General features: G+C 41.3%; 1 protein-coding gene across 9 annotated transcripts in view; it reads right to left on the bottom strand.

Annotated features, from left to right (window-relative positions):
- The window catches only part of TENM4 (teneurin transmembrane protein 4), a 1,293,844-nt gene that overhangs the window by 189,890 nt on the left and 1,076,109 nt on the right, over positions 1-27,845 (bottom strand). For all 9 annotated transcript variants that reach the window (XM_063326345.1, XM_063326336.1, XM_063326383.1 and 6 more), the window contains 3 exons: positions 24,561-24,659; positions 22,252-22,487; positions 72-242 (listed from right to left, as the gene is read on the bottom strand). In XM_063326345.1, the coding sequence (XP_063182415.1) occupies positions 72-242; positions 22,252-22,487; positions 24,561-24,659 (506 nt within the window). The remainder of the gene's footprint in view (positions 1-71; positions 243-22,251; positions 22,488-24,560; positions 24,660-27,845) is intronic.

Genomic DNA, 27,845 nt, shown 5'->3' with positions numbered 1-27,845 from the left:
AACATGAGATTGGATGGCTGGAGTTCAGAGGCAGACAGAAGACTCACAACATGGACACACACCAACCATACCTTCACTGGCTCCTTTGCCTTTCCTGTCAGGTAACTCTAACCCTGTGCCCCCCGAAGGATATAAGGAGACGTCCGTTGGCACTGGCCAACTGCTGGCTGTGTCTTCCGTGATTTCATACATCTGCCCTTCCATCGGCTGCAGGTGCCAGTTTAGGCCAAACAGGTGCATGGCTGTGGTGAGTAATGAGAAAAGTCATCTTTTTCTGTTTGGGAGAGTTTCAGAACTACAGGGGCACTTTCTAAACCCCGGCTCCACTGCCTTATTAGCGGTCAATGCTTCAGGATAAGAATGGGATTAATGTAATTAGACAGCCCCTGCTGCTTTTACCATACCAACTCCCCAGGTCTCTCCACCCACTTAAACTCATTTTAGATCAGCTGTACCAATCCACTCTGCTTCTTCCAGTAGAACCACTCCTGACTCATGGCCTACGTGAGAGAATAACCAGGCACAGTGTTTCAGAAAGCTCCCAATCCTGGGGTGACAATGCAGTGAACACAGAAATACAAGGAGTATTATTTATCAACATACCAATACATCCCAGGAAACTGCACTTTGGTTTGTTTTGCTGTATTCATAGCATTATTTTTCTTCCCCACCAATTATGCACAGAAGCTCTTACAGACATCTCTGTCAGTTTTTCCTGAATAAGACCAAGTGAAAACTAAGGCAATTTAAAATCCATCTTGCACACGTGCCTTTGTGTTCAGCAGCACAAAAGCGAGCGACTATGACTGAGCATTCCTTGGCACAACTATCCTATTCAGATCAAAGCTACAGCCTCAACGTTGGAAAACAAGCAGCACCATTTAGAGCTGTGTGATATCAGGGCATAGCTCTCTGTAGGTTTCTGGGCCATGCAAAGTCATCCAGCGCACATCTGGATCTATTTCAAGGCATTCAGTAAAGACAAGTGACGTTAAGGAACAAGACAGAATACTTAAAAAGCAAACACATGTATGAGGAGTATGGAAAATCATATGCTTATACAACTAATACTTGCCCCTTGAAAATATAAAGCAAAAGAACGTGGCTTCCCATATCAGTTCTTCCGTCCCCAACATAAACATTTCATACTCAATCAGCATCCAGTTTAGCTTCAGGCTCTACACAACTAAATGATCCGATATTTGCTACACTTGTAATGACTTTTCTTTTTTAAGGGAACGCCTTGATATTTTACACTATAATTTCTCCAAGAAACTCTACAATGACACTAGCATCATTGCCATTTAGCATAAACAAAAAGAGTAAAAAATAGAGCATTTCCATTGCCTGTAGTTCTCATTTTATTCACAAAGATACATCTGAGCTTGGCAAACATTGTCAGGGACAAGTGGTTAGTGTATTTAAACCTGTGCATCAGGAACAATCTTTTCAAGAGGACTGAAAGGTAATCTGAGCAGTTTTCCAAAACCAGCATGTTTAGGCAATTTAGCAAAATCAGTGATTTTTTTCCACTTCAGTCTCAATTAGGTCACCTATCATTGACTAACATGAATAAGCTTGTCTTTGCACTACTACGACATCACAAAACAGGAGAGCAACGCTCTCCTTTTACCATGTAAGAGGAGAGTCTCCCGAGGACCTGCCTAAAACTCGAACATATTTATACGCGTACACATACCAAGAAGGAATGCCACAAACACAACTGGTAATTCAACCAGGATACTTTAGGCAGGGGGGCCAGTATTTTTGTCTCAAAGGAGTATATTTACTTGGCAGAGAAACTGTGCAATGGAAGAGAGGAAATCAGGCTGGGAGCAAGGAATTTGCATCAAGTATTTGGCATTGCTCTGCTTGCATAATATCTTTGTGCTTATACAGCCCGCATCATCAGAGTGCCTGGGCACTTCGTAGCTATTAACCTCATAAAACCTCATCAGGTAGGAATCTGCTATTTCTACTTCACAGAAAGGAAAAAGAGAAGTACAGCAGATTAAAGGACTGACTCAGTTCACTTGTTTGGGCATCAAAATGTGATTGTATGTTAATTCACTTAACTTACTCTACGCTCACAGGCCCACAAGCCCCAACAGGCATTTCATGCTCCCCTCCGCCAGCAGTTTTTGTGCTAAGCTCAGTACTGGATGCTGCCTGGGAATGCCATCCAGGCTGGACCCCTCCATGGACCAGAGAGTTACCCAGGTGCTGCTGAGCAGCTACAGAGCTCAGGGGCTTACGTGCTCTGAGCATGCACAAGTTCTCATGTTTAACCACAGGGACGTTTGTAGTTCCAAGCAGAACGAAAACTGTACTGTTCACTCCTCCTCTGCTGGCCCTAAGTGCTTAATCCCAACTCCACCTAACAGATGTCTTCATATTACAACTTGCGTGAGCTTATCCCAGGCATCACTGGTTCAGGCAGGAATTGAGCCAGTGTTTTTTTTTCCCACTAGATCATTTGAATTGCTCTACCCTTTGGATATCATAGTATAAGTGCCACACACACTCTCTTAGGAACTGAGAGGCCATTGTTTCCCCGAAAGGACATTGTTTTCCCTCCTCTCCTTAGGAGGAAGTTGTTGCTTGTACATCATTATTTACTGCAAGAAAGTGAAGGTGAAGAACTCAGCATTGTTTCAGGTGTAGTGGGAAAGCTGTACGCATTTCTTCCAGGCATGCAAAATGCATTTAAAAACACCTGAGAGGACATGTCTTATGAAGGGAACATCTTGCTTCAGTGTAACGACAGAACTGGTAGCCTGGAAGCTACAGCTTTTCTGCACATTATCCATCCCCTTGAGCAAGTGAATCAACCATTCCATGTCACCAATCATTCCTAAATGTTTGCAAAGCGTCTTACAATGTCCCAACATAGAAAATATGACAGAAATTTCTGTACCATAGGTACTGCTTTATCACACAGAGATAAAAGGCCTGCATTAATATGTTAACTTTTGTCTTTGACTAGAAGATTTTGTCTAAAGCAAAAAGCTTCTTGGGTACATTGATCCCATCATCACACAGATCATAGAATCAAAGAATCATAGAATAGTTTAGGTTGGAAGGGACCTTTAAAGGTCATGTAGTCCAACTCCCCTGCCGTGGGCAGGGACATTTTGCACTAGATCAGATTCCTCAAAGCCCATGCAACCTGACCTTGAAGACTTCCAGGGATGGGGTATCCACAACTTCTCTTGGCAATCTGTTTTAGTGTTTCACCACCTTCATAGTAAAGAACTCCTTACATCAAATCTGAAGCTCCCCTCTTTTCGTTTAAAACCATTATCCCTTGTCCTGTAACTACAGCCCCTGGAAAAAAGTTCTCTCTCCACCTTTCTCATAAGCCCCCTTTAAGTATTGAAAGGCTGTAAGAGGGTCTCCAGTGATGACCCATGAGAATGAGATCTATACACAGCATGCATACGAAAGCGCAAAAATCTGAGAAACACAGAGAAGTATTTGAAGAGCATTTTGATTACTAAAAGTGGCTTAAAACTAATCCAGAAAACTGAGTGCAGAAGTTTGGAGCTAATGCACTATTTGGGGTTTCTGATTTGATGTTTCTAAGCACAAAATAAAAGCCTCTAAATATTCCCACCCATAAGGCAAACAGACATCACGCAATTTCTGCTGCAGGTAGGAAATAACCACAAAAGCCTTCCTGAAACCAGAACAAAGAGTCTGATTTACTTTGGAAACACACTCTTGTAGCAGGTATGTTAATAGGAAATCACCTAATTAAGTGTTTTTCACTAGTATTTCTATGATTCTACGGAATACCAGTAGTGTCTGATTGGCAAGGGGGTGGAAGATTTCTTCTGCTTGCTCCTCCCAGCTGCCATAGTCATGCTAAAAAGTCAAACGGTAACAGCAGCGGATGTTTTGGGTCTCTACATCTCAGTGCGATGTGTAAAACTGTTGATGCACACAGTTGTTTAAAGGTTTTAGGAGAGGCACAAATCAACCTGGTTCTTTGCTAAATTGATGAAAAGTCCTTTCTTGTAGAAAAAAGAAAAAGAAGGCCATAAGCAGGGAAAAACCCTGGAACCATGGATAAGAGGCACAATCATGTACTTTGAAGTGTTAATGTTCCTAAAAGTAAAGTGAAGCTGTAAAAATAGTTTGAGATTCCTGATGTTCTCAGTTTCCAGGTCGATTGAACCCACTGTTGACATTTTCTCTGGCTTTTTTTGCTTTCTCCTCGGCTCAGCCAGATGTGAGATGTGGCTCACAAAGAGCAAATGCCCTCCTAAAAGCCCCCATGTCCTTCTCCCACTCCCTCCTCAACATGATTCTCAGTAGATACTCAGATATTGAAGGCTCCCCATGTATTAAAAGAGCACACTGCAATTAACGATCATTAAAGTGTACCCTTTTGTAAAATACCACGTAGCTTTCACTGCCTAGGAAGCCTCATGACACGCTCTTTGCAGAAGCTTTCATTATATTTCCCATGGCTAATAAAACTCTTTTGTCTGCCTTCTCTTGGAATGGAAACAATACTTAGGGGAAACCCTGCCTGTGTCCTCTCGCGGCTGTTTCAGCACCAACAACTTAGATGATACAAAGGCATCTGGGGCTCATGTTTGACATCAAATCTTCGGCTTGCACAACCTTTTAATGGTAGCTAAGTGCTAGCAAAAAGTGCCCTGAAACTTGCTGAGTGGGTAACAGAATTATCCTCAGTCCTAAGTCACCCCAGGCCTTCTTGTTGGTGGGGAAAAGAAGGAAGCCGAACTCCAGTCCTTTCAGGGTCTGGTTACTTCGCCGAGTTCAGCATTTCAACCACAGCAACGCGATGTGGCTATTCCTTTGCTGGACTCAGATTCACTTTAGCAAAGCAAATTTACAAATACTTTAGCATCAGTGGAGCTATTTAACCATTCAAATAAATCCAAGTTCATAGTGGTGGAACCAAGTATTCAGGATCATGATTCCTTAGGTTTTAACACATTATCTCATCCTGTACTGCGTTATTCCTACCCCATAGCTGTTTGTGGAGGCCATAAGCAACATTATCTGATGCTATTAAGCCAAATAAAGAGGAACATTGTTTCCAACTTTGTTTTGAAGATATCCAGGCTTTTTGGTATCTTTGTATTATTGCCACTTGCTTATGACACAGCAAAACACCAAAGTCAAAATAACTTACTCAGCAGAGTAGAGAACAAAGAAACTGCTACAGCATTTAGAATGAAAAAGGACAAACAAAGATAATAATTCACATGGTCAACAAAATGGACATCTCTTGGGACAGGCTGATGGAGCGAAGGAGTTAGCAGAGAGAGGCAGATGATTGTGATAGATCACAGGGAGAAGAAAAGACGAGACATGCTTACTGAAGCATATGAGACCCCCAGAAACCACACCAGTCAGCAAAAAAATTGAAAAACACACTGCTGGCCCTTTATTAGCTTGTTGCTTTGCCCACAGCAGCAAGCTAAGTGTAATAAATAACCAAACCAATCAATTGCGATGTTTGAAATTAAGGCTACGACTGAAGCCACCAGCTGCTTCGACAGTGTTGTTAAATCCATTCTCACAGCAGCTCACAGGCGCTGATGCTGCCTTCTGCCTCCCAGAGCTACGTCCCGCAGGTAGGGCTGCTGGCCTGGTGATCCCTCACCCGGGCGAAGCTCCTAAAGAAGCTAAGGAACGAATAAAATGACAACTGTTTTACAGTTACCAACTGATCTTGCCCCGAACGATGAATAAAGAGTTTCTCAGAATGGAAACTCAACAAAAACACCAAGTTAATCATCACCACCATGAGGCTGGTGCACAGCCTGGATTTACAGCGAGCCCAGGGAGTAAGTGGCACGCAGGCAAGACAGAAAGTCTTTTGGGCTTCTCCTTTGAAAAACCAAGTCAGTCTTTTTACACTAAGAATGCTCCACATTTTGAATCCATATTTATCTAAGGATGTCAGTATATTTTGCATAAATAACACAGGGGAGTGCACAAGCTTTAGGAAAGCCAGGCTTCTCTGCACAACCACCCCACCCTCCTCAGCTAAGCTGAAATAACATTGGGCTCGACCCAGAGAAGAGTTTGGTTCTACAAGCACTGGTTTCTGCAAGCACCTCACTGCACTGGTGACAGCAAAGCCAAAGCCAACACAAGCCAAAGGACCACTCCTGGTAGGGAGAATGGTTTTCCAAAGCTCCCCCCCGGTGCGGCATGGGGCAAAGGAGAACATGGGAAAAGACAGCTTGAGAAGAAAGAGCTGGAATGATCAAGGATAAAAATGAGAAAGGGGAAGAAGGTGAGAAATATACGGAACGAGAGAAACTGAGAAAAAGAAGGAGGTTAGGAAAGAGCAAAGGAAAGCTAAGAAAAAAAGTAAAAGGGGCTTGGAATAGGAAAAACAGCTGAAGCTCAGTCAGTGGTTGGGAAGACATTTATATGGCTTGTTTCTTTGCTCTCCCTTCTTTTTGTGGAATCAAACATAAGATACGTGGTGGCTGCATTTTCCTCTTTAACCTTCAGGTTCGACAGTCGGACTTACAATAACACACTCTCTAAAATGAGACCTGAGGTTTTGCTTTTTCTCCTAATTGAAAAAAAGCTGAATTCCACCACTGAATTACTCAGGGCTCATTTTGACTCAAGTAAATGTATTGCTTTCACTCCTGTCTCTGAAATAAACTTGACTGTAATTATCTGGATAACTGTCTCTCTCTACACTGAAATTATATGATTTCTGTAAAGTGGGAGAATTGACTGTTGCAGAATTAATCATATTTTTGTGGCATTCAATGTTATGAAAAGGAGCCTTTCAGCATGAAATAATCACTGGTTTGTCAATCTTCAATAAATCAAGGAAGAGGCACGCAAGATTAAGGAGAATAGACAGAGTAAAACAAACAATAAAAAAAGAAATCAACCTGTTTGTTTTTCTCTTACAGCTCTGTTCCATTTCAGTGCTGGACGAGGGTCCTGTGTCCCAGGGTGGCAGGGCATACCAATGCAGCAGGGTCAAGGATTGAAGTGGCTTTATGGCTCTACTGGTGTCAGAAGAGGGTAACAGCAGCAAGTCTGGGTGCTGTATATTGTACCCCATCTCCTTGTCTGTAAGATCAAGTCCGGGACCAGACAGACCCAAGCTAGCGTTGATCTAAGGGCATGGGACATTTTCAGTGTTGGAGTAATTTAACATCCAAGTGCCTAACAGTTTCTCAGGTCTGGAATTGAAATCTAGGATCCTGCCCAAAGATCCCAATGGCCTGTAATATTGTGAATTCACACCATTTACACATACATACCGCGTCACTGAGCCAGAGGCTGTGGGGCAAGGAGAGAGGGATTCCTGCACGGCCAGTTCTTGCCTGGACTTCTGCAGTTACCTGGTGACCGAAAACTCTGCACAGCGCTCTGTGTTTCTAGCATCTAAAATTATTTCCTATGAGTAAATACTCTCCTTCCATGGCGTGAAGCTCTTACTTGAGGAATGAAAAACCTGATTTCTGAAATCATCCTCTGCCTGAACGAACACACACACAGCACTCGGCGCAACCCAGCTGGATCGGGGCCGCTGTGCAGCTAGACATGTAAAATTAATAGGTCACAAAGGAACGGAGCCCAAAAGGCAGCTTGATTACATGTTGTTTAAGTGAAGGCGCTCAGCTTGTGGCTGGGAGGTCCCATGGCTCTGCTTCCTGGCCTGCTGATTTATTTGACACAAGACAATAGTTTAGAAATATAAAAAAAAGGCACAGGGAGGGACATTTAGGGTAATGCTCCCTATTGTAAATTCCCCAACTGGCCCCCTTCCTGACTGCTCAGTGATCCACCTTCAACGAGAAAAAAGGCTTTACAAGCCTTCTTCACAGGCTGGGGATAAAGACACTGTGCCAGGCTGGGCTGTGAGTTCTTCATGCTGAGAACTGGAGAATCTGTATCCCCCCATCCCTGAGTGAAGGGATTAGGATGAAGCATTTAGATGATAAAAGAGAGAGATACCTGCATCGTGTTTGTTTGCGGGGTTTTTGAGGACCTCAGATGTCCTACAGTAAGTGGTAGGTGCTTTCACAGCCAGCCCAGTACAGACACAAGCTATGGGATACAGCCAGATTCCTGGGATCCTGCCTGACCACTCCTTCACGTTCAGAGCTCAAACTGTGCAAGTACCAGAAGTGGTTCTTCCAGAGATAATTCAGGTTTCTTCCTTCCCTCAATCAGAATCACCATGTGCAAAGGAGAAGTTCAAATGATGGAGAGCTTCCTACCTCTTAAAATTTTGCCACCAGACTGGGAACTGCCTCTAAGGAAAACCAAGCATTGTGTTAATCACCCCAAATCCCGGCTGTAAATGCTTTTACTTGCTTGGATTTGACATAACCCAGTTATTCTTTGACCCCTCCTGACTGAAGAGCTGTATCAAAGATTTCCAAGATAGAAGCAGATGGTCTACCGAATAGTATTAGTTGCTTCTTAGGAGAACACTTTACATTTTAATTTAGTTGCCAATTGCTCTTAATAGGGAAGGAAAAAAAAGCTTCCAGCAGAAGCATCACATTTCTTTGAAATCTTCAAGGAAGAGACTAGAAAGGCGTGTTATAAAACGAAGCAGTTAAACCCAATGTTTGTTCAATGCAAAGAGTCAGCGCTTCCTATTCAATGTCTTCCTAATTACCCCCAGGGATCAAAGACTTTCAAGTGATTGTCCATTCACACCACTAATAAATGATCACTGGCCCCTCCAGTGCTACAGCAGCTTGTGGCAGGAAAAGGAAAATGCAGTTTTAAATGGGTATATTTAAATATTTTTATGGGTATTTTTAGGAGGACTTTTTAAAGTGTAAACCTGTAGGGAAAAAAAAAAAAAAAAGATATAAAGGTGGTGTAGCTTATCCAAGGAGCCCTCTGCTTAAATACAATCTGTAATTTCCTTCACCTTCTACATCACTGTGAAAGTAGAATAGGAAGTTGGAAGATTGACCCCAGCAACGCTTTGCTGCTATAGGGCAGCTTACTGCACTGAAGAAGCTGATTTCAGCCCCCACAGCTCTACTAAATTTGGTGTTACACATGCTCAGGCCTTTCTCAGTAAAATAATATTTTCCCTTCTAGATACCCTTTCTGGCAGAGACCGTATTACTATAAATATTACTGAGATATTTCTTCAAGATCAAAGTCAATTATAAGACAGTCCCACTGTACCTCTAAATGGAGTTTTAATTTGTGTATATAATACTAGAAATAATGGTTTTCCCATTTGGGTACTCACTTCAATTAGAGAAATGAGGACAGGCAGCCCTACCAGAGGGCCTCCTACCTTGCTTTGCAATTACTAAAATTCTGGGCTAGGCTGTTGTGGACACTATAATTTTACGAATGCCATTTCATTACACACATATAAACTGTGAGACCCTAATTAAAAAGGGTGTAATTTACATAGGTAAATCAACAACCTCTCACATGCTTCCTTCCTTATTATCTCTGCCAGATATTGTCATAAAACCTGCTTTCCAAAATTAATACAAGAGGCTGCTTGAAGTCTAAAAAATACAGTTTGCTGTTTAAAAGTCACCAACGACACCTGTCATCTTCTATCACCCCAGCACAAGAGAGGTGGGATCAGAGTTTATGTCTAGTATCCCAGTTTAAGGGTTAAGATCTAAATATTGTTGTAGAATTTGATGCTTGAGCTGGTCCCCAGATAGCCGTCTGCTCATCTGTCCTTCTGAACACGGACATGATTTTATTATAAAGACAAGTACATGATTTCAGAGTGCTGCTCGTGACTTAATCCTAAAATCAGCTGAAAACTGCATTAGTGTTATTAGTCACCATGCATGTTCTAAGAGCACCAGAGCCCCAGTTGGGCTGTGCTAGTTGATGTAATAAAAATTAACAAAACGACAGTCTCTGAATCCCTTGATGTCCAAAGCACAGGTTTAACTTGAGCTTTACTTAGCCTGAGTACATCTTGCAACTTCAAGAGCGTGATGGAGGTGCTTCAAATTCAGTACGAATTTACACATTTTGGAGATCAGGGCCAGAGGGCTCATCAGCATCGTCAAAACTGAGCTCTAAAGCAAAACCCTACCGGCTTGGTGACTTTTTGAAGAGATCTGAAAAAATTTAACCTGCATGTGTTCAGGAGCATCTCATTGTTTTAAATGCTTTGGATGACAAATACACGGATATGTTTAAAGCAGGCTAAGAATCTTTTCATTTATTTTCTAATTTTTCTTTACATAAACTTGTTCCAACATTTCATATGGAGAGGGAATTTTTTTTTTTTTTCCTGTATAAAAGCTCGGCAAATGGATACAAATGTAGAGTCTGGGAAAGCTGATAAAGTGGGTGACACACCACAATTAATGACACTAGAAATTTTTTTTCTGTCCAGAGACCACGGGCAAAATCCAGCACAGTACTTTCTGGTACTATAAATCTAAGTGAATGGTTCAGATCAGTGTGAAAAGCTCTCTCAATAACGAAACTTAGCACAACCTGATGATTTGTTCCCTTGGACTTAGAGCTAAATCCAGCACATAGATTGAGGCAAGAGCTGGCAAGTGCAACCCACAGTGTTCTCTTAAAAGGCCCACAGCCATCTTTATGTTTAATTACACCTAAAAAAAGCATTTGCTAAAGAAACTCAAAGTTCGCCAAGTCAAGCACTCAAAAGTGAGCAAAGAACAGAATTAAGATTGCTTGTGTGATTTTAGATCAGCCCCTGTATGCATATGTACTCTGTAATAGCCTTTAATTCCCTCATCACAGGCTATTTTTTTTCCACTGGCCCAACGCTAAGCAGAACAATTGCACAGAAATTGCCACTCAACCCTGGCAACTCCAGCATTGAAGCACGTTCAATTGCTTTCTAGGGATGCCATATGTGCAGCCTGGTTGGTAGCAGTAGGAGGGGGTTGGAAAGGGAAGGAATACACTCAGTGCAGACAATTTTTGCTACTGCACTCTAAATAGGTCCCTACCGAGCATGCGTGAACTCCGATTTTCTAGTTCTGTGTCAGCCAACCCTGGGTGGATCAGGGATATGACAAAGCACACACCATTGCTTGTTCTTCCTAATAGAAAAGAGGTGTCATGATTCTTCCTTACCTCCACGCTTCTGCAATATGAATATAAAAGAACAGTAGATCCAAGAGTAGCATTTTGCACAAGACCACACTGGCAGTAGTAATCCAGACCCCACCTCTCACTGGTTCCCTTGAGATCACTTAGGCCGTGATCATTTTGTCTCATCGTTAAATATGGATTTATCAAAGTTCTTGCTCTGGGACATAGTACACTGCCTTGTTTCATCATCCCCAAAGACTATGTTGATAGTAGTGAATTAAACAGTGCACAGCAAAGGAACTTGACAGTCTATAACACTAATTTGTTAGAAAGGAGCTGACAATGATTTTAGCCCTGGTCAGCCAACACCTTCTGAATTCCTGTGCGCAGTTCAGCTAGCAAGGACGAGAGCTCACTCTCAATAGATAGTTTGGGTGTGACCATCCATGAGAGTTAGAGAAATGCACCCGTTCTGGACCACCTGGATGGCCCAGAATGGTCCCACGTACATGTTTCACAACCCGGAGTAGCCCACGATCCAGCTTAACCGGAGAAGGTACACTAATACAAATGAACTCTTACTGACCAGCATTTGGAATATCATTATGCTTAGATTGTGGTATTTTTTTTTTTTTCACCAAAAGCATCAGGAAGCCCTTTTCATTATAATGAAATAATATTTCATTATAATTTCTGCCATAATTAAACAAGATTCTGCTCCACTGATAGTCCAATTAGTTTCTTTCGAAATACTTAGTGTAAGCATAGCCATCATCTCTGCTAACTGCCTTGTCCTGCTTTGCTTTTTAAAGAGTCTCTTTGCATAATGAAGTGCTGCTACAGTTGTCCAAGGCAAGCAAGGTGCAATGTTGCTGCTGTGTTATGCGCTACCATATTTGAAAACAGCTAACATATGCTGTTCTCATCATCTTTCTAGGCAAAAGCTTCTGACTGCAATAAGGGCAGGCTTGTAAGTTAAGGTACAATAAAATCAAATAAAGTGGAAGATAGGAAAAGCTGGTGATGGTGGGACAGTTTATTAGTTTTTCACTTAAACACAGAGATTCAACAACCTCTAAATACCTATTTATTGAGCATCAGATTCTGATATGTCACGGCGAGCTGCACAAGTGGTTCTTTTGAAGCGTTTAAGTTTCAGCATAAACAGTGGTGGTGAAATCTTGTCACAGAGGGAAAGAGTGGATTGCACTTTTTGTTCGTTATTTTACAGGTCATCTGGTATGTTACCTAGGCAGTATACTTAACAACACCACTTCACTTAACACTATAAAGATGTATATCTACCACATAGCTCAACTTTAACTACAGGTAAAAAACCTTAGAGAATGCATCGCTGCACATATCCAATAGAAATGTATGACCCGGCTGCAAATCAGGCTTTGAAGCCATCTTCTAATTTATGCTAGAAAAGGATGGGAGAGAAACGCTGAACTATAACTGAGGAATATTGTTCGCTGCCAGTGACATCCCTAACCGAGCTTACTCTTACGACCAGTTACCCACAAAAATGTATGGTATTACAAAACACTGAAAGAAAGCCCATTACAGGAAACATTTCTTTCTGTCTCTACTTAACTGCAATTAAATTATGTTATTTCACGCTCATTAGTATGAAATAAAACAACACGGACTCGAGGAGAACTCTTTCCAGTAGATATTAAGATCTATAAAATTGATTCCTTTTCAGCGTCTGTGTGCAAAGGTCAATCTAAGCCGTGAAATGAAGATTATAGCAGCACATCTGTGTCACTGTCATAAAGGCAAGGGCAGCACATTCGCTGTGAGAATGCTGTTATTTTCTTTGCTGCGGGCTTATAACAAATATAAAAACTTACTAAAAGCAACTGATAAAAGCTTATAAAGCTGAGAGCCCTTACCTTACCATTTAATAAAAACAGATAAAATTAAACTCGTTCCTCCTTGTTATTAAAGTTTCTTAAATTTAAGAAAGGATCAGGCGACTAAGGGGCTAAATTGTGATGTAATGTGACTGATGTGTGGTTTCAGGGCGCACTGATGCAAACTCCAGGATCAGCTGGAGCCCTCTGGATATACAGCCTCGACCTGCTTTCGGCCAGTGAAGGCATCAGTCGTATTGGTGGTCTGCTTCTAAATGGACGCCATTCTTCCAGAGATCTCACAATGATGAAAGAGGATAAGGCGTTGACAAAAGCAGCTCTTCATTCAGTGTCAAAATAAAACAATAAGCAGAAATAAAAAAAAATATATATATAAAACCAAAGAACAATAGGGAAACAGAGAGTAATCTATATAAATCTAAGACCATGCATAGATAAAGGAAGCTGAAGACATGAAGAAAAAAATACACAGCTTGAAAAAAACAAAGAACAATAGAACATTTTTAAAGCGCATTGAAAGCTAGTAAACTGAGCAACAATACAGCTATTTACTTGATGGAGATGGGGAAATTGTTAATAATGTTATAGTAAAGTCTAAGATGTTCAGTAAGAATTTTTGTTCTGGTTTTTGGAAATAACTATTATAACGCAATTATTTCACAGGAAATAAGTTTTTTTTCCAGGCCATTAATAACCAAGAATTATATTAAACTACATCTATTCAAGGACAAATATTTTCAAATCTGCAGGCTCATTTAACGTGTACCCAGTAAATGAGACGAGCTAGCAGAAGAGGAATCTCACTCACCGATTAATACTGAACCAGCTACCAAGAGATTAGAAGAGGGTTAGTGATGTACAAATATTTAAGGAGAGAAAAAAAGAGGTTGCAAGTCACTTAGATCAGGCAGTCTGACATCTATTACAGACAAAACAATGGAAAAAATAACACAGAATTCAACTGACGACGAATAAAGAAAGTGAATGTGTGGTAACTCAGGCCAACCATTGCTTTTCTGAAAAATAGATCTTAAGAAATAAACAGTTACTCATTTTTTGACAAGATTACAGTTTAGTGAGACATATGATTTAATTTGGTATGACTTTTTTGATTAAAGAAACAAGCTCTTTCCAATGGCAAAAAGCAATGTATATGTGTGCTTAAAAATTAACTTAAAGACCTTAAAGTCATCCTCACTGGTGAATAACCATCACATGTTAAAATTCCTTGTGAAATTCAACGATTTATAGTCAGCCTGAAGTTATCCACCATTTACATCAATGTTACATAAGTAAATATAAAAACATGCGGATGACTAAACGTGCAGATGACTCAAAGACTATTCAAGTGACAAATACAATGACGAGGACGAACAGATAAATAGAAGAGCTGGACAGCTACTTAAAGTTGAATGATTCAAACAAAACGTGCTTCATTTTCAAACAAAATGCATCAAAGGCCAGACAATGGATCTCAAGTTCATGGAATCATAGAATCATAGAATGGTTTGTGTTGGAAGGGACCTTTCAAAGCCACCTAGCCCAACCCCCCTGCCATGAGCAGGGACATCTTCAACTAGACCAGGCTGCTCAGAGCCCCGGCCAACCTGGCCTGGGATGTCTCCAGGGATGGGGCATCTCCCACCTCTCTGGGCAACCTGGGCCAGTGTCTCACCACCCTCAGAGTAAAAAACTCTTCCTTCTGTCTAGTCTAAATCTCCCCTCTTTTACTTTAAAGCCATTACCCCTTGTCCTATTGCTACAGGCCCTGCTAAAAAGTCTGTCCTCATCTTTCCTGTAGGCCCCTGTTAGGTACTGGAAGACCATTATAAGGTCTCCCTGGAGCCTTCTCTTCTCCAGGCTCAACAACCCCAACTCTCTCAGCCTGTCCTCACAGCAGAGATGTCCGTGGAATGGGACACTGGCTTCTAGAAAGCAGAGACTGCAAATGACTTAAGGAGTAGGCACAAGAAGATGCCGTATAACAAAATCCTAATGTAATTTCTACGGCCAAAAAGAGCTAATGAGATCCTTACATGTGTAAGTTGGTAAAAAGTGAACTAAAATAGGTATGTAAAATGGTAGAGAAAGTAGCTGGAGTTTACGAGCCTTCAGTGTCCTAAGAGGTCAGCCTACACGATCTGACAGTGTTTACGGCTTTTAACATTGAAAATTAAGAAAAAGATTTAAATAAAAATTATGGGAATCTTTCTACTTCTTCTGGCTTCCAATAAACACCAAATTAGTTCCTAAAAGACGCAGTACTTGACCAGGCTCTTTATCAGTGTAGACTTTGAAGAAGTGTTAACCTCTTTGCCACTGAGTTTCAGAACATGTTGCTATCAAACAGAATACCTAAATTTTAATACTTCCCAGTTTACCCGCACTGGGCAACTCTAACAAAATTAGTGGGTTTATATTATCTTCTACTATCCTTTTCCAGTAATATTTTCTGTCAGTGTCTCTCTTTCAATAGTGTATACATCATCGTATATTTCTCCTATCCTAACACGTTTAATGTCAGGTTACAGATCTTATTTAGGTCAAAACAGTGAATGTTCTTTAATGGAGTTTCTACGGTGAGTTTTTTAGCACCCACCTGAATGAATTGATCTTCACAAGAATAGCTTTAAAGTGGGATCTTGTACCTTCATCACCTTTATTTTAAAGCTGCGGTTAAATCACTTGTACTTCCTTTATTCTACACTATAAAGCTAACAGTAGCTGCTATCCAAACATACAGTACAAAATCCAAATCAAAAAAGATGCAGACAATCCTCTAATAATACAAACAGCTCTTTCTGACTTTGCAGATAATGGAAAATAAGATCTGAGTTAAAATTCATACCACCATGTACCTAAAGCTGCAACTAAAGACAACAAAACTGGGGGAAATATAGGACCAAATACAGCTCGTCTTGGTTTTAATTTTGTGTCTTTCTCATCTCTCTGACAATTATTTATGTACAGGCACAGTGCTAACAACCAAATGCAATTTCTTGGTCATGTCAGGCGAAATCTATACATAACAATCCTTAATGTAGCTATCCTGAGCTGTACTTTGGGGATCTATCTAAACACGAGGAGGAGCTTCTTTCCTGTGAGGGTGCCAGAGCACTGGAACGGGCTGCCCAGAGAGGTGGTGGAGTCTCCGTCTCTGGAGACATTCCAAACCCGCCTGGACGCGTTCCTGTGCCACCTGCTCTGGGTGACCCTGCTCTGGCAGGGGGTTGGACTGGGTGATCTCCAGAGGGCCCTTCCAACCCCTGCCATTCTGTGATTCTGTGATCTATCTGTGTTTTATACAACACTGTGTGTGCGTGCATGGGGAGAGGAGGAAGGGGGAATGTCAGTAAAGCGACTGGGGCTGAAACATTTGAACGATTCACTAACTCTTTCTGAATCTGGCCGGGGAAAGTTTCTTTTGCCAGACTCCCCCAGGCAGCTTTCCTGAGCTCAGCGCCATTCCACCAGCCTCTTGTAAACTTTACACGCAGCAGCTGCCCACACGTGTTCCTCAACAAGAGTGAAGCGTGACTGAGACTAACACAAAGCACTGCGATCTTCCCATCTCTCTGAGGGGGGGGGGAGATGCAAAAAGATTCCTGAAACTTGTCTGAAATCATGCACTTTTGAATGATCAGCTGGAAGCTCACGTTGATGGCATCCACAGGGCTGAGACTATTTTAATGTTTTAGCTTTCCTGAGATAATTTACAGGGGCAAAATCCGGAGCTCAACAACCAAAAAGAGAAGAAAATCATTCCAAACTGGATGGCAGGGTCAATGTCTGTCTTGACATATATTAGGTATTTAGTCAGGTCAATCTCCAGAATCGGGAATACATAAAAATATACGCAGACTTTTCCAGGGTTGGTCCAGCTCCAGTTGCAGACACTGGGACCAAGGCCGTCGACTCTGACCGTATTTGAACAAGCGCTAAAGTAAATGGAGTAGCTCCAGTTTAAGAAGAGCTTGTGCGAGAGAAGAATAAAGCCCGTATTTCCCAAATGTCACTGGGTATGAAAGAAAGAGCTAGATGACATTTAAACTGTACGAGTTAGTGAGGGAGTGGCACTAACCATGCTTGTATGCATTTGGTACAATGAGAACCAGCTTTAACAGAAAAAAACCACATATTCAAGATAGAAATGGTAGTGTTGGGTTGTGATGATGGTCTCTCTTAACCAGGACCCTGAAATGTTGTGTTTCCCAAACATATATAGTATATAAAGATATTACTGATAATACTATCGCACCTTTCAGACTGGATCTCACAGTTTTATAGATTAAGGGTAAAATGAAGTAAATGAGACCCAAAGTTACCGAGTGAACTGTGTGCAGTAATTTTGTGAAGATGTGAAAGTACCAGGAAAAGACCCGGAAGCTCCTCTTTAGGTGACAGATTGACTTCATAATGTAAAGGCTTTGCTAGAACAGATTGTTTAGCTACCATTTCTGCATTTTATCTGAGATAAGATGGAAATAGAAAACATTGAAAGATCCCTGTAAATCAAAAGAACAAATGGCAACACTAGCAAAATAGAACTTAATCTGGGATCAGAAAAGAAATATTAAAGCAGAAAATGAAAGAAACTTGTTGGCAGGGTAATAAATTGGTTTATATTTTAACTTGAACAAGACCCTTAATTTCAAGGTATACATGTAGGATTAATAGATATAGCTCAAGTTTAATAATTAAGCATTATCAACTTTTCCTATTGATCTCAAGTGGCACGTAAACACCATGGTAATTGGTATGCTATACATCCACAGCTAACTAGTTAGATAGCTAAGAGCTTTGGAGAGCTGCTTTAAATTGGGTTTATAACATAGCATCAAAGACCCATGGACAAACTGAGCTAAATTTAGCTTTCAGGGTGATTTTTAGACAATAAAAAGAAAGACACTTTATAAACACATCATAGTCCTAGCACAGTTTTACTGTCAAAGCATTTTGCCTGTAGCAAGCAACACTGTTCTTTAAGTGAAGCTGCATCTGTACAGAGTTCAAATGAACACAGAGCTGAAAAGTAGAGAGAGCTCTGACTCCAATCAAACGAATGACTGTTTTGGCTGCATAATATGTTTTCCAGCCCTAACTTTAATCTAAATCAAATGCCCATCTTTCTTGCTGTTCATGCAATGCAACCGCAGCACATGCTTAAGTATAGGAAAATTGCAAGTGCCTAACTACATCAAATTGTACTTCCATCTAGTCTGGAATCTACATCAGGCAGAGGATAATACCTTCTGTTTCAGAAGAAAGAAACTATTCTCCATCACTAACTCATTTAGAAACTGTTCCACGCATTGAGCCAAGCAGCTGCTGGGCATGGAGATCTGAACAATCAAACAGGTCTTTTCTGTTTCTAAACTCACAAATCTTCCTCCCGAGCAGTACAGCAATGTCAGAGATTCTTTACAGTGCTATGCTAGCAGGCCTGGCATCTACCAGGTACAGAAAAGCTGGCAAAAGTATTTTGGATAGCAACACACCACGTGGTATTATCTCTGCCACAAGAATCTGGCTATAAATTAGCCCTTCAAGGCAGCACTCCATGGCATACGGACCCCTTCACGTCCCAGCAAAAGTCATGAAAATTTTCCTTGTCTAGCTGTCAATTGAATGGACAGTCCTAAAATGGGAAATATAATTTTAAAGTGGTGTCTCTCCACGACCTCCTGGAACCGCAAATTCGCAGGTCAGTTACAAGCTGCTTAAAAAGGCCTTTTATTTCAGTGGTTCCAGCCGTTCCTGCCATTTTAATGTTACAGCCCCGATCTGCCACTGCTTTTCTCTTTGGTCTTCTCGCTCCACAGAGACAAGCTTCTGTGGAGCTCACGAGATTTGCATAAGCTCTGTGTGTGCAAAACTTTGATGTGCATTGTCGCCACTGCCTTAGTGTGTGTCTCGGAATATTTGAAAAGGTGGCAAAAGTCAATCAAAAGCTGGTTAATTCAAATGAAAACCAGCTTCTGGTGCTTAATACACCCTGTTATATTTTGTTTGTCATTATCTCTCCAGACCAGTGATTCAGCCCTGTAAAACCTTCCGCTTGATCACAGTGTTGACACATGATACCAGCTGTTCAGCTTCCATGGACTTCTATTTATGCCTCTTCTTTGAAAAAGCCCAGCAAGATAAATGAACCTGACTATTAAATAGCATAAAGACATTCATAAAATAATAAAAACTCTGCCTTTTACCGTTAAACAAGCTATTTTGCCAATGCTTCAGATGAATTAAAAAAAATGAAGTGGCTTCAGCAAAGACCTTCAGAAATAACCCAATGCCTTGTGGTTTCCATGCAGCTCTGCCTGCCTCACACGGCCGTCCATCACAGGTGTGTCTGAGCATCTCTCACACAAAACGCATCGCCAACAGCAGAGTCTCTCCTGGATCCCCTGATGTCTCCAGCTCCACACACTTGTACAGGTAGGTAAGGCTTGCGATGGGTAGTTTTTGATATTTAAATCATAGAATGGTTTTAGGTTGGAAGGAACCCTAAAGGTGTTCTAGTTCCAACCCCCCTGCCCTGGGCAGGGACACCTCCCACTAGACCAGGTTGCTCAAAGCTCCATCCAGGCTGGCCCTGAACACTTCTAGGGCTGACTGCGACATGCCTGATGCTGTGAAGAGCATCCTGAAGCCCTGAACATTATTCTGAAGTATTTCCATTAACCAATCAGTGTATAAAAATATAGAGTAAATGCCAAGCCACTGCTACGGGACCCCATCCAAAGTCCCTTCACTTAAATGGGAGTCTGTCCAACGACCTCAGTTTGCTTTAGATGATGAAAATGACCATTAAAAAGATAATTTCTATGGTTGTTTTAACTAACAAAAGCAGGTGGAAAGTAGCCAAGTTCCCAACGCTCGTGAGCTGTTATATATAGATTAGACCTTCTTACTCATGATTAAGTTATACCTTACCACTCAAATAGTCCCCATAGCATCGAAAAGAGCAAGACACCGCTTAAATGAGGAAAGGTATCTGTAAGAAAATGCAACTACGCAAATATTGGGGAAAAAAAAAAACAACCCTGGAGGAAAAACAGTAATTTGTTTTGCAAACAGACCAGGTTATTGAAAAGAATACACAAGCTCCTGTTAAGAACTGCCTAGTTTTTACGGGAACGCAAAATGTCTCAGCTTAACTTAGTGAAAATACAAACATTTTGACTCCCTGATTCCTTTTTTTTTTTCTTTTGGGTTAGGTGATACAATTCTCATCTGCAACTTGACAGGATGTAGAAAATAATTACAAATGAAAAGGTTATTCATAATTTTTAAATGAGTTAATTAGTAAACCCCGCCAGAGTCACTCATTACAGTAATTAATAATTGATTATACTTGAAATTAAACACAATTTTTCATCAAAATCTAATTAAATATCTGCCTTTTTGCTTGTTGATTAGAACACTGGGTCTGGTAGAGACAATCTTTGCTAAATATGTTTATGCTGAACTGAACCATCGAATTTGATTTTTAATAATTGATAGTTCCTTTAGAAATTAGTAATTATGACCCATAATTACAGCAGTTCAACCTGATCAGCATTTCTGGCACCTTGCCAGCCATCCGTGGAGCCTGGCAAATGCCACAGAATTCATCTGAATGTGGAAGAAAGAACGGGAGAGCACTCAGTGAACCCACCTTTTAACCACATTAACCGCGATTTTAAACAGGAGCCTCATCTTTTCAGACCTCTGAAAAAGGGGTTTGAATTGGAAAATACCGAATGGCAAACCAAAGTCTTCTTAATCTATCACACACCTCCTCCGTCAGAATTAACAGGCAGCGCTATTCTGAGTTATAACGATACTCCTCTCACACACTGAGATAATGTCCAAAGGAACGATGTTCAGGGCATAAGGAGAATACCAGACAAATGAGAAAGGCGAGTCCAAATATACGTAGTAAATGATGAAAATTGACTGCATATTTCATCAAACTGCTGCTGATTTAATGTGGGTTAATTAATCATTCCTGCTCCTCTTACAGGAGGCATGAAAGTGACCAGAGCATGATGCAAGGCAGAAGTGGAAAAGTATCAGTCATTAAAGAAGTGTACATAAAAGGAACGCAGTAAAAGCAATCCTTTGTGGTAGTGCTAATTATACTCATGTGAAATGAAAGCAAAAATCTTTCGATCCAGGCAAAGATTTGTAATTCTAACCACAACCTTTTATAGATCATTACTGTACAGGAAGTCACAGCGAAATCAAAAAGACTCATTTGTGCTATGAGAAATGGGCTTTTTTACCTATGATCACATCTGTAAGTGTCTGACAACTACAGTTTGCACCACTGACAGTTTAAAATAGCAGTCTAGGACTGGGCCTTTGTAAGACATTTGTAACACAAATATCAAACCCAACTGAAGAAAAAGTAACGGTAACACCCCAACTTTACAGGCCAAAAAAATGTAATTTTCACTTCTAACATTTCAATTACTTTTGCCACAAACACTGAGACCACTTTTTTGCAGTGAACAATGACAACCCTTATAAACCAAAGAAATTTAGATTATGCACAGCACAAGAAAAATCCACTGCTGCTCCACCCAAGTAGCAAATTTCCACAACTCCCGTACTCAGTGAAGGTTCTGTTGGACCACAATCTAAACTCAGTCCTTCCCCGTCTTCGAGATCACCCTGTGAACTTCAATATCATTGATTAAATGGCTATGATGTGCCACCACAAGACAGAATAAAACCATATTTTTAGGTGTCAGGACCCTGCTCCTGTCAAAGTCAACGTCAGAGAATTCCCACGGACCTGGATGCGACTGTGACTGGGACATGGAGCTCACTGCCTGTTTTAATGGGTTGCTTTCAGAAAACCTGGTGGGTTTGTCCTGTGCCAGGTACACTTTCCTCTGCAGAAAGTAAACAGTCCATGCCATTAAAGGGAGGGCAATGTATGACTCATGGAATCATAGAATGGTTTGGGTTGGAAGGGACCTTAAAGATCATCTAGTTCCAACCCCCTGCCCTGGGCCCGGACACCTCCCACTAGACCAGGATGCTCCAAGCCCCGTCCAACCTGGCCTTGAACACCTCCAGGGATGGGGCAGTCACAGCTTCTCTGGGCAACCTGTTCCAAGTTCATGTTTTACTAAGCTCTCCTGGCTCTAGGACATGTGTTAGGCTCCCTGCCATACCACTGCAACCTCAATTAAGTCAACAGAGGCCTTATTTCCCTGTTACTTTGTACCACAATATGGACTCTCCAGTTCCCAAATTTTAGCATTATGGGTGGGTTTGTAGAGAAACAACAGAAAAGCAGAGAAATAAAATCCAGAAATAAGCTTACCTATGAAATATGCCAGCAGGATCACCAGCGTGACCGAGATGACAATGGCACTCAGAGCAGCGCACTTCCAGTTACAGTACTTATAGGGTTTCTTCAGGTTAAAGGCAGGCCTAGAGAAGGTACTTCTGGGAAGGGGCCTAGGGGGAGGTGAGTACACAGTGCTGGACGTCAAGGGATATCCCGGCGACGTTGTACAAAAAAGGGGAGAGGTGCCTCCAGGTTTGAACAGGAAGTGCCTGAGGGAAGAAAGACCAACAGCAAGTGATTCCTCACACAGATCGAAGCCGAGGGAGACGTGGGGTAGGAGGATGGCGACTGCTGCCGGGACGAGGAAAGCAGCTCCACACAATGCTGGCTACGGACATGGACGGCATGCACGAAAGAGAAGAATAAAAATCAAAGGCAAGTCACACAGAGTAAAGGAAAACAAAACGAAAAAATCACAGTGCCAACAATGCCACAGAGAACTCCTCAAGGGCAGGAGTCCCCTCTGTGGAAGAGCTGGCGTTAGAGCGAGATGAATACCCCAAGCACAGCTACGACAGACTGGTGGCACGGGCAGCACCGGGGGCCTGCTCACGCTCCCACAGAATTGCCCTACAGAGACTGAAGAGGAGCATGGATCGGATTAAAGAGGGGAGGGCGTTTACCAATTCATTGATCACTGCATGAGAGCTTTTTTTGTATGGTGTCGGTGAATGGAGATGGGGAAATAGAGCTTGAGCCATTCCATAGCACCCAAATTGTCACAGAGGGGAATATTCACACTGTCCCCGCCCAGCAAATTTAAGTGACGGACAATGGCACTGTTAAAGCATCAAAGTCCAGAATTCAAGTCTTGCGTATCGCTAGTGGGGAGAGGCACCTGCTTCCAGAAAGCAGTCCAGAGCACCACAGTTTGATGCCTACCTTTAAAAAGTGTGAATTACTGTCAAAGGCAACAGCGTTTCCTGTCCAGTGACACATTGGGAGGCACTGCATTTTACCCGTTACTACAAACGCAGCCTGAGAGCCAGCCTATGAGGACTTTGTATGAGACTCATGAAAGTCAGCACAAAAAGAATCCACTGCAGACCATGAGCTCCTGAAATGAAATGTCCCAATGAGAGTGCTCTCCACGGGAATCCTAAATGAAAAACCTAATTTTGGTGGGACATCATGAAGTACGAGGCATTCAAATTCCGGGAATGAAATTGGGAAACAGATCTGACTCGTCTATCACCATGCTGATATCACATAAAAATGAAGCTTGTGAGGACTGAGAAACAGCCCCAGAGCAGTTTGCACCTTCTCCCATGGTTTATGGGGACAGATTTGCAGCCAGCATAAATGCCATCAGCATGGGCCCATGGGAGTCAGTCAAGCCAGTGGGTTATATCAGATGAAGACGTGACTCTATTTTCCCCTTGAAGCCACTTGTGCAGTCACGGGGGGGAAACGACACATGCAGAAACATCACCATGCAGAAAAGCCACTGATTCATGCAGTATAAAGTAACACATAATTCTCCAAAATAGGTGTTTGTAGTATTACAGCCATGGTTTTATTGGTACTCTAAGCATGACTGCTGAGCATTAGAGAAAGATTCATTATTTCTACTAATGCTCTACATCAAAACATTCATTTTTACAAGAGTCAGATACTATCGTGTTTTGGAAAGTACTTATTTAGACACAGATGTATCTGTTCTGAGCAAAGAGGTACCTGCAGTGTTCACATACACCAATTAGATCTTCAGTTAATGATGGCTACCAGATTAGAAACTGCGAATGTAAGGCCAACACTATTGGCATTAAATGTCAAGTTAAAACCTGCTTATAACTTAAAATTTAAGTGATCAAAAATTAGATAAAGATGCCAGAAAGGTGGTTAAGTCAAAATCAAAGGTTTGGCTTACATACACCACTAGTGGACACTTGTAAGATAGTGTATGTGGAAATTCAGTTTAACAATGAACTATCAGGCTGCCGGTACAATAATGGTTTAAGATTTTTGCAAAAATTAAATTAATCTTAGTTTATATGGGACTCAAAATTGCCGTAGGTACTTCTTACTAATGAAATGACTTTCAAAACAACAAGGGAAAAAAGCAAATGGCATGCTGTGGCTCACTAGCATATTAACGAGTCTGCCATTAATATGTACAGGACACAGTGCTCCAAGCTCCAGAACCTCATGTTTTTTAAAGCCATCTTGGAAGAGGCCAGCAATGGTGTTGCCCTTAAACATCATTGATGTGACCAAATGCTTTCATGCAAGGATCATAATGACTGTACAGTAAACAGGAAGACCACGTAAGTGTCACATACCCATCATTGTAAGCACCGTCATGTCGGGAGGAGGTGAGAATGTCCATCTCAATGAGGTTGTCCTGCAATGTCTCTAGGAATGTCTGCTTTGCTATGTTTCTACATACATATGGAAACATGAATGAAGCCAGTGAGTCATGCATATATGAAGTGTGATCTTATAAACCACAATGGTTACAGTGCAGTTGTGCATGGAATTAGAAGGATGGACCATATATTTATATGTATAAGATGCTACACATATACATATATAGCTTTTAAGAATGTTCACTTCTCTCTCTATACACTATATATATGCATATACACACATATAAGCACACACGCCCATGTGCATGTATAAAAAAAAGTTGATGTCTTTGTTCATTTCACACTATTTATTGCCAGTGACACGTGAAACCTTCTGAATTGCTGGATTCAAAAGACCAGATTTCAATCCAGCACAGCTGTAACCTCGTTAGACTCCTGCGTCCGTGTTACTGTTACTCTGAAAAGGCACAGCACAGAATCTATACCCCACTGTGGCCAATACCTGGTAGCACAGTTCCATCTAACATCCTCATGGATTTCCAGCAAAAATCTGTCACTCCTTTGCTTACGTTTCAGTTTTGCATTCAAGAACTTTTTAATTGCCAATTTGATTAATTTGTTTTCCTTTGTGGAACAATAACGTGTTATTTAGAAGTTTCAAAATGCAAATTTTACTCAAAATGAGTATTCCAAATAAAAGTCCCTCGGTGATAAGCAGATAGAAGCTGGAAAAAGTTCTGTGGTAACCCAAATTCCAATGCCAGAGAATTGGCTGTAATCTGGATAATAGAGGCAATAAGAAAGATTGTATGTGAAAAAGCCTGGTTTTGACTTTTGCACACAATAGTGGAATTCCGCAATATCTTGCCTCCCCAGCATGTACTTTGATGAGTCACATTTTGACCCATATATGCTAAACTGTTTTGTACCTTTTGAGGAGAATAGCAGGAACATAAAGAATTAAGTCAGAGGCACAGCTGGGAACAGACTGTGTCTTTCTCACCTTCAGGCTTGTTTCTCAAGACCTGGCAAAAAAATATTCTTCCCATCTTTTTTTAAAACAAAACAAAAAAAAAAACCAGTCCTGATTTGGCCCATGTCTGTTTTCAGCATTAAATTCCCTGGCCAAAACTAGCAAAAGGAACGTAACAGCATTGTGACACTCTATCACTTACACAGGATTAAGCGCTTACAGGATGTAAGGGACATGATGTGAGCTCAAAGAAGAACTCCTCTGACAAAAAAACTGGATCCAGGTAACATGCCCTACCACGAGAAACGAGCCCTCTCACATTATGCAAACCTCGATACCGTCTCTTCTAAAATGTCCTCAACCTTAATTTTCATTTCTACTTCCTCCTCTTCCTGCTGCTAATGCCAGCGCTTGTTTAGCTCAACTCCCTGCTTTTGGAGGCCTCTGGTCTGCTTCGACAGAACAGATCTACTCCTCCCTCTGAATGAAAGTAAAGTGACTCCTATTCATAGCTTTGGAGTCAAGTGGTTCGACATGCATGAGCTGTGTGCCATGGCACTTGAGACATCAATCCATCCCCAAGTGTTTGCGGCTTCCTCACATTCCCTGGGAATGCAGGAAAGGTTGGATGTTGAATTCAATGCAAAAAGAAGTAACATATGTGCATGCGCTGAGCATTTAATGGGTAAGAGGCAAGGCATCTAGCAACACACCAATCAATAAAAGTTCATCAGTAGTTAAAATCCATGTCAAATTGGTTCCATGAATTTCAGTTGCGGGTTGTCAATAAAACAGAAGAGGGGAGGGTTATATAATTTTAAAATATACGTATTTGTAACAGAGAGGTCGCTGGGTCGCTGAGGTGACTAATGCATGACCGTCCTCCTTACTGAAGGCTGGCCAGAGGCTGCTCCCCTGGAGATTACCTGTGAAGAGCTGTCTCGTTACAAACCACTCTCCCTTCCCGTTATGAGTTGTGGTGGCAGAGTCTGACCTTACGTGATTACCACATGAAATTTCCTGGGAATGGAAGTCTCCTGAAAGCTGTTGGTTTGTCAACTAAATGTCCATCTAGTCGGCATTTATTTGTTCCTGCAAGGTTAAAATGTAAAGGAACAGGCCGCAGAAGAAGGAATAGTGAGGAATAAATATGGGGGGAACTGACTTACCTGTCAGAGTGACTGCTGAGCAAAGATCTTCTCGTCACACCCTTGATAATATATTGCTTTTAAAGCAACAAAAAAGAGAGCAGACAGGAAAAGAAAGAGGAAGGAGAGAAAAGGGAGTAAAGGGAAACTAATGGAAAGAAGGGAGAGAAGAGGAGGGGGCTCTTCCTCTTGCAACATATAAAGTTCTCAGACAAAGGACATGCTTATTGTGTTGTAGACTCGTGCTACACATCTCTGCTTGCCTTTGCAAGGATGGAAATTTCCAGGCAATGCCAAACCATCCTAAATTCCCAGTCCTGAACACTGCCTGGAATCCACAGCAGTCAAAATCGAGCCTCTTCAGACTCTGGGGTGCTTAAAATCTATAACTGCAGGCACGTTTCACAGCTTGTGACAATCCCTGTTTAAAAGACGTAGCTTTTTCTTGGTGTTTTCTCTCTCTGTTGACTAATACGGGATTTTTAAAAATCGGATATTCAACAGAAATACAATTCCATTTTTGACATGAGATTACTATAATCTCCTATTGCTTTACTTCAAAGGCCTTAATTCTTGGATTAATGTCTCTTGGCCAGGATTTATTTTTTTACATATTGGACATGTTGTTCTCTTAGGTGGAGGTCTTTTTTTGGTTCTAAAAATCTTCGCAGTGGGGAAGGTCGACTTCCTGGAAGAGGTGGAATGGGGCTAAACAGCTCTGCAGCCTGGTCTTTTATGCCTACAGAATTCCCACCAAAAGAAACGGAAAAATCTCTGCACGTCGGAAGAGCAGACTGCTAGAGTGGAGATTTGTCACAGATTTACTGATCATCTATGCAGCACAGCCTCTTTGCATTATGACACCATTATAACACGTTTTATTTTCTTGATGCTGTTTAGTGAAGCAACAAAAGCCTGTCAGTTGTGCTCTGTAAATGTGCTCATTTGTTGTTTGGCATAAAATTACACATTCTTTTCCAACATCTTCGTTATCTGAAGGGACACTAGGCAAAATTACACCATTCCCACTAATGTGTCAAAAGCCAAAACATCAGTCTTGAGATGACCTGTTAATGTGCCTAATTAATAAAATGGTTAAACTAAGGATCAGTTACAAATGTGACTGATTTGTGAGGC

Source organism: Chroicocephalus ridibundus, chromosome 1, assembly GCF_963924245.1.
Source record: "Chroicocephalus ridibundus chromosome 1, bChrRid1.1, whole genome shotgun sequence".
In the NCBI taxonomy this organism is placed as follows: Eukaryota; Metazoa; Chordata; class Aves; order Charadriiformes; family Laridae; genus Chroicocephalus; species Chroicocephalus ridibundus.
This window is presented reverse-complemented; position numbering and strand designations above follow the sequence as displayed.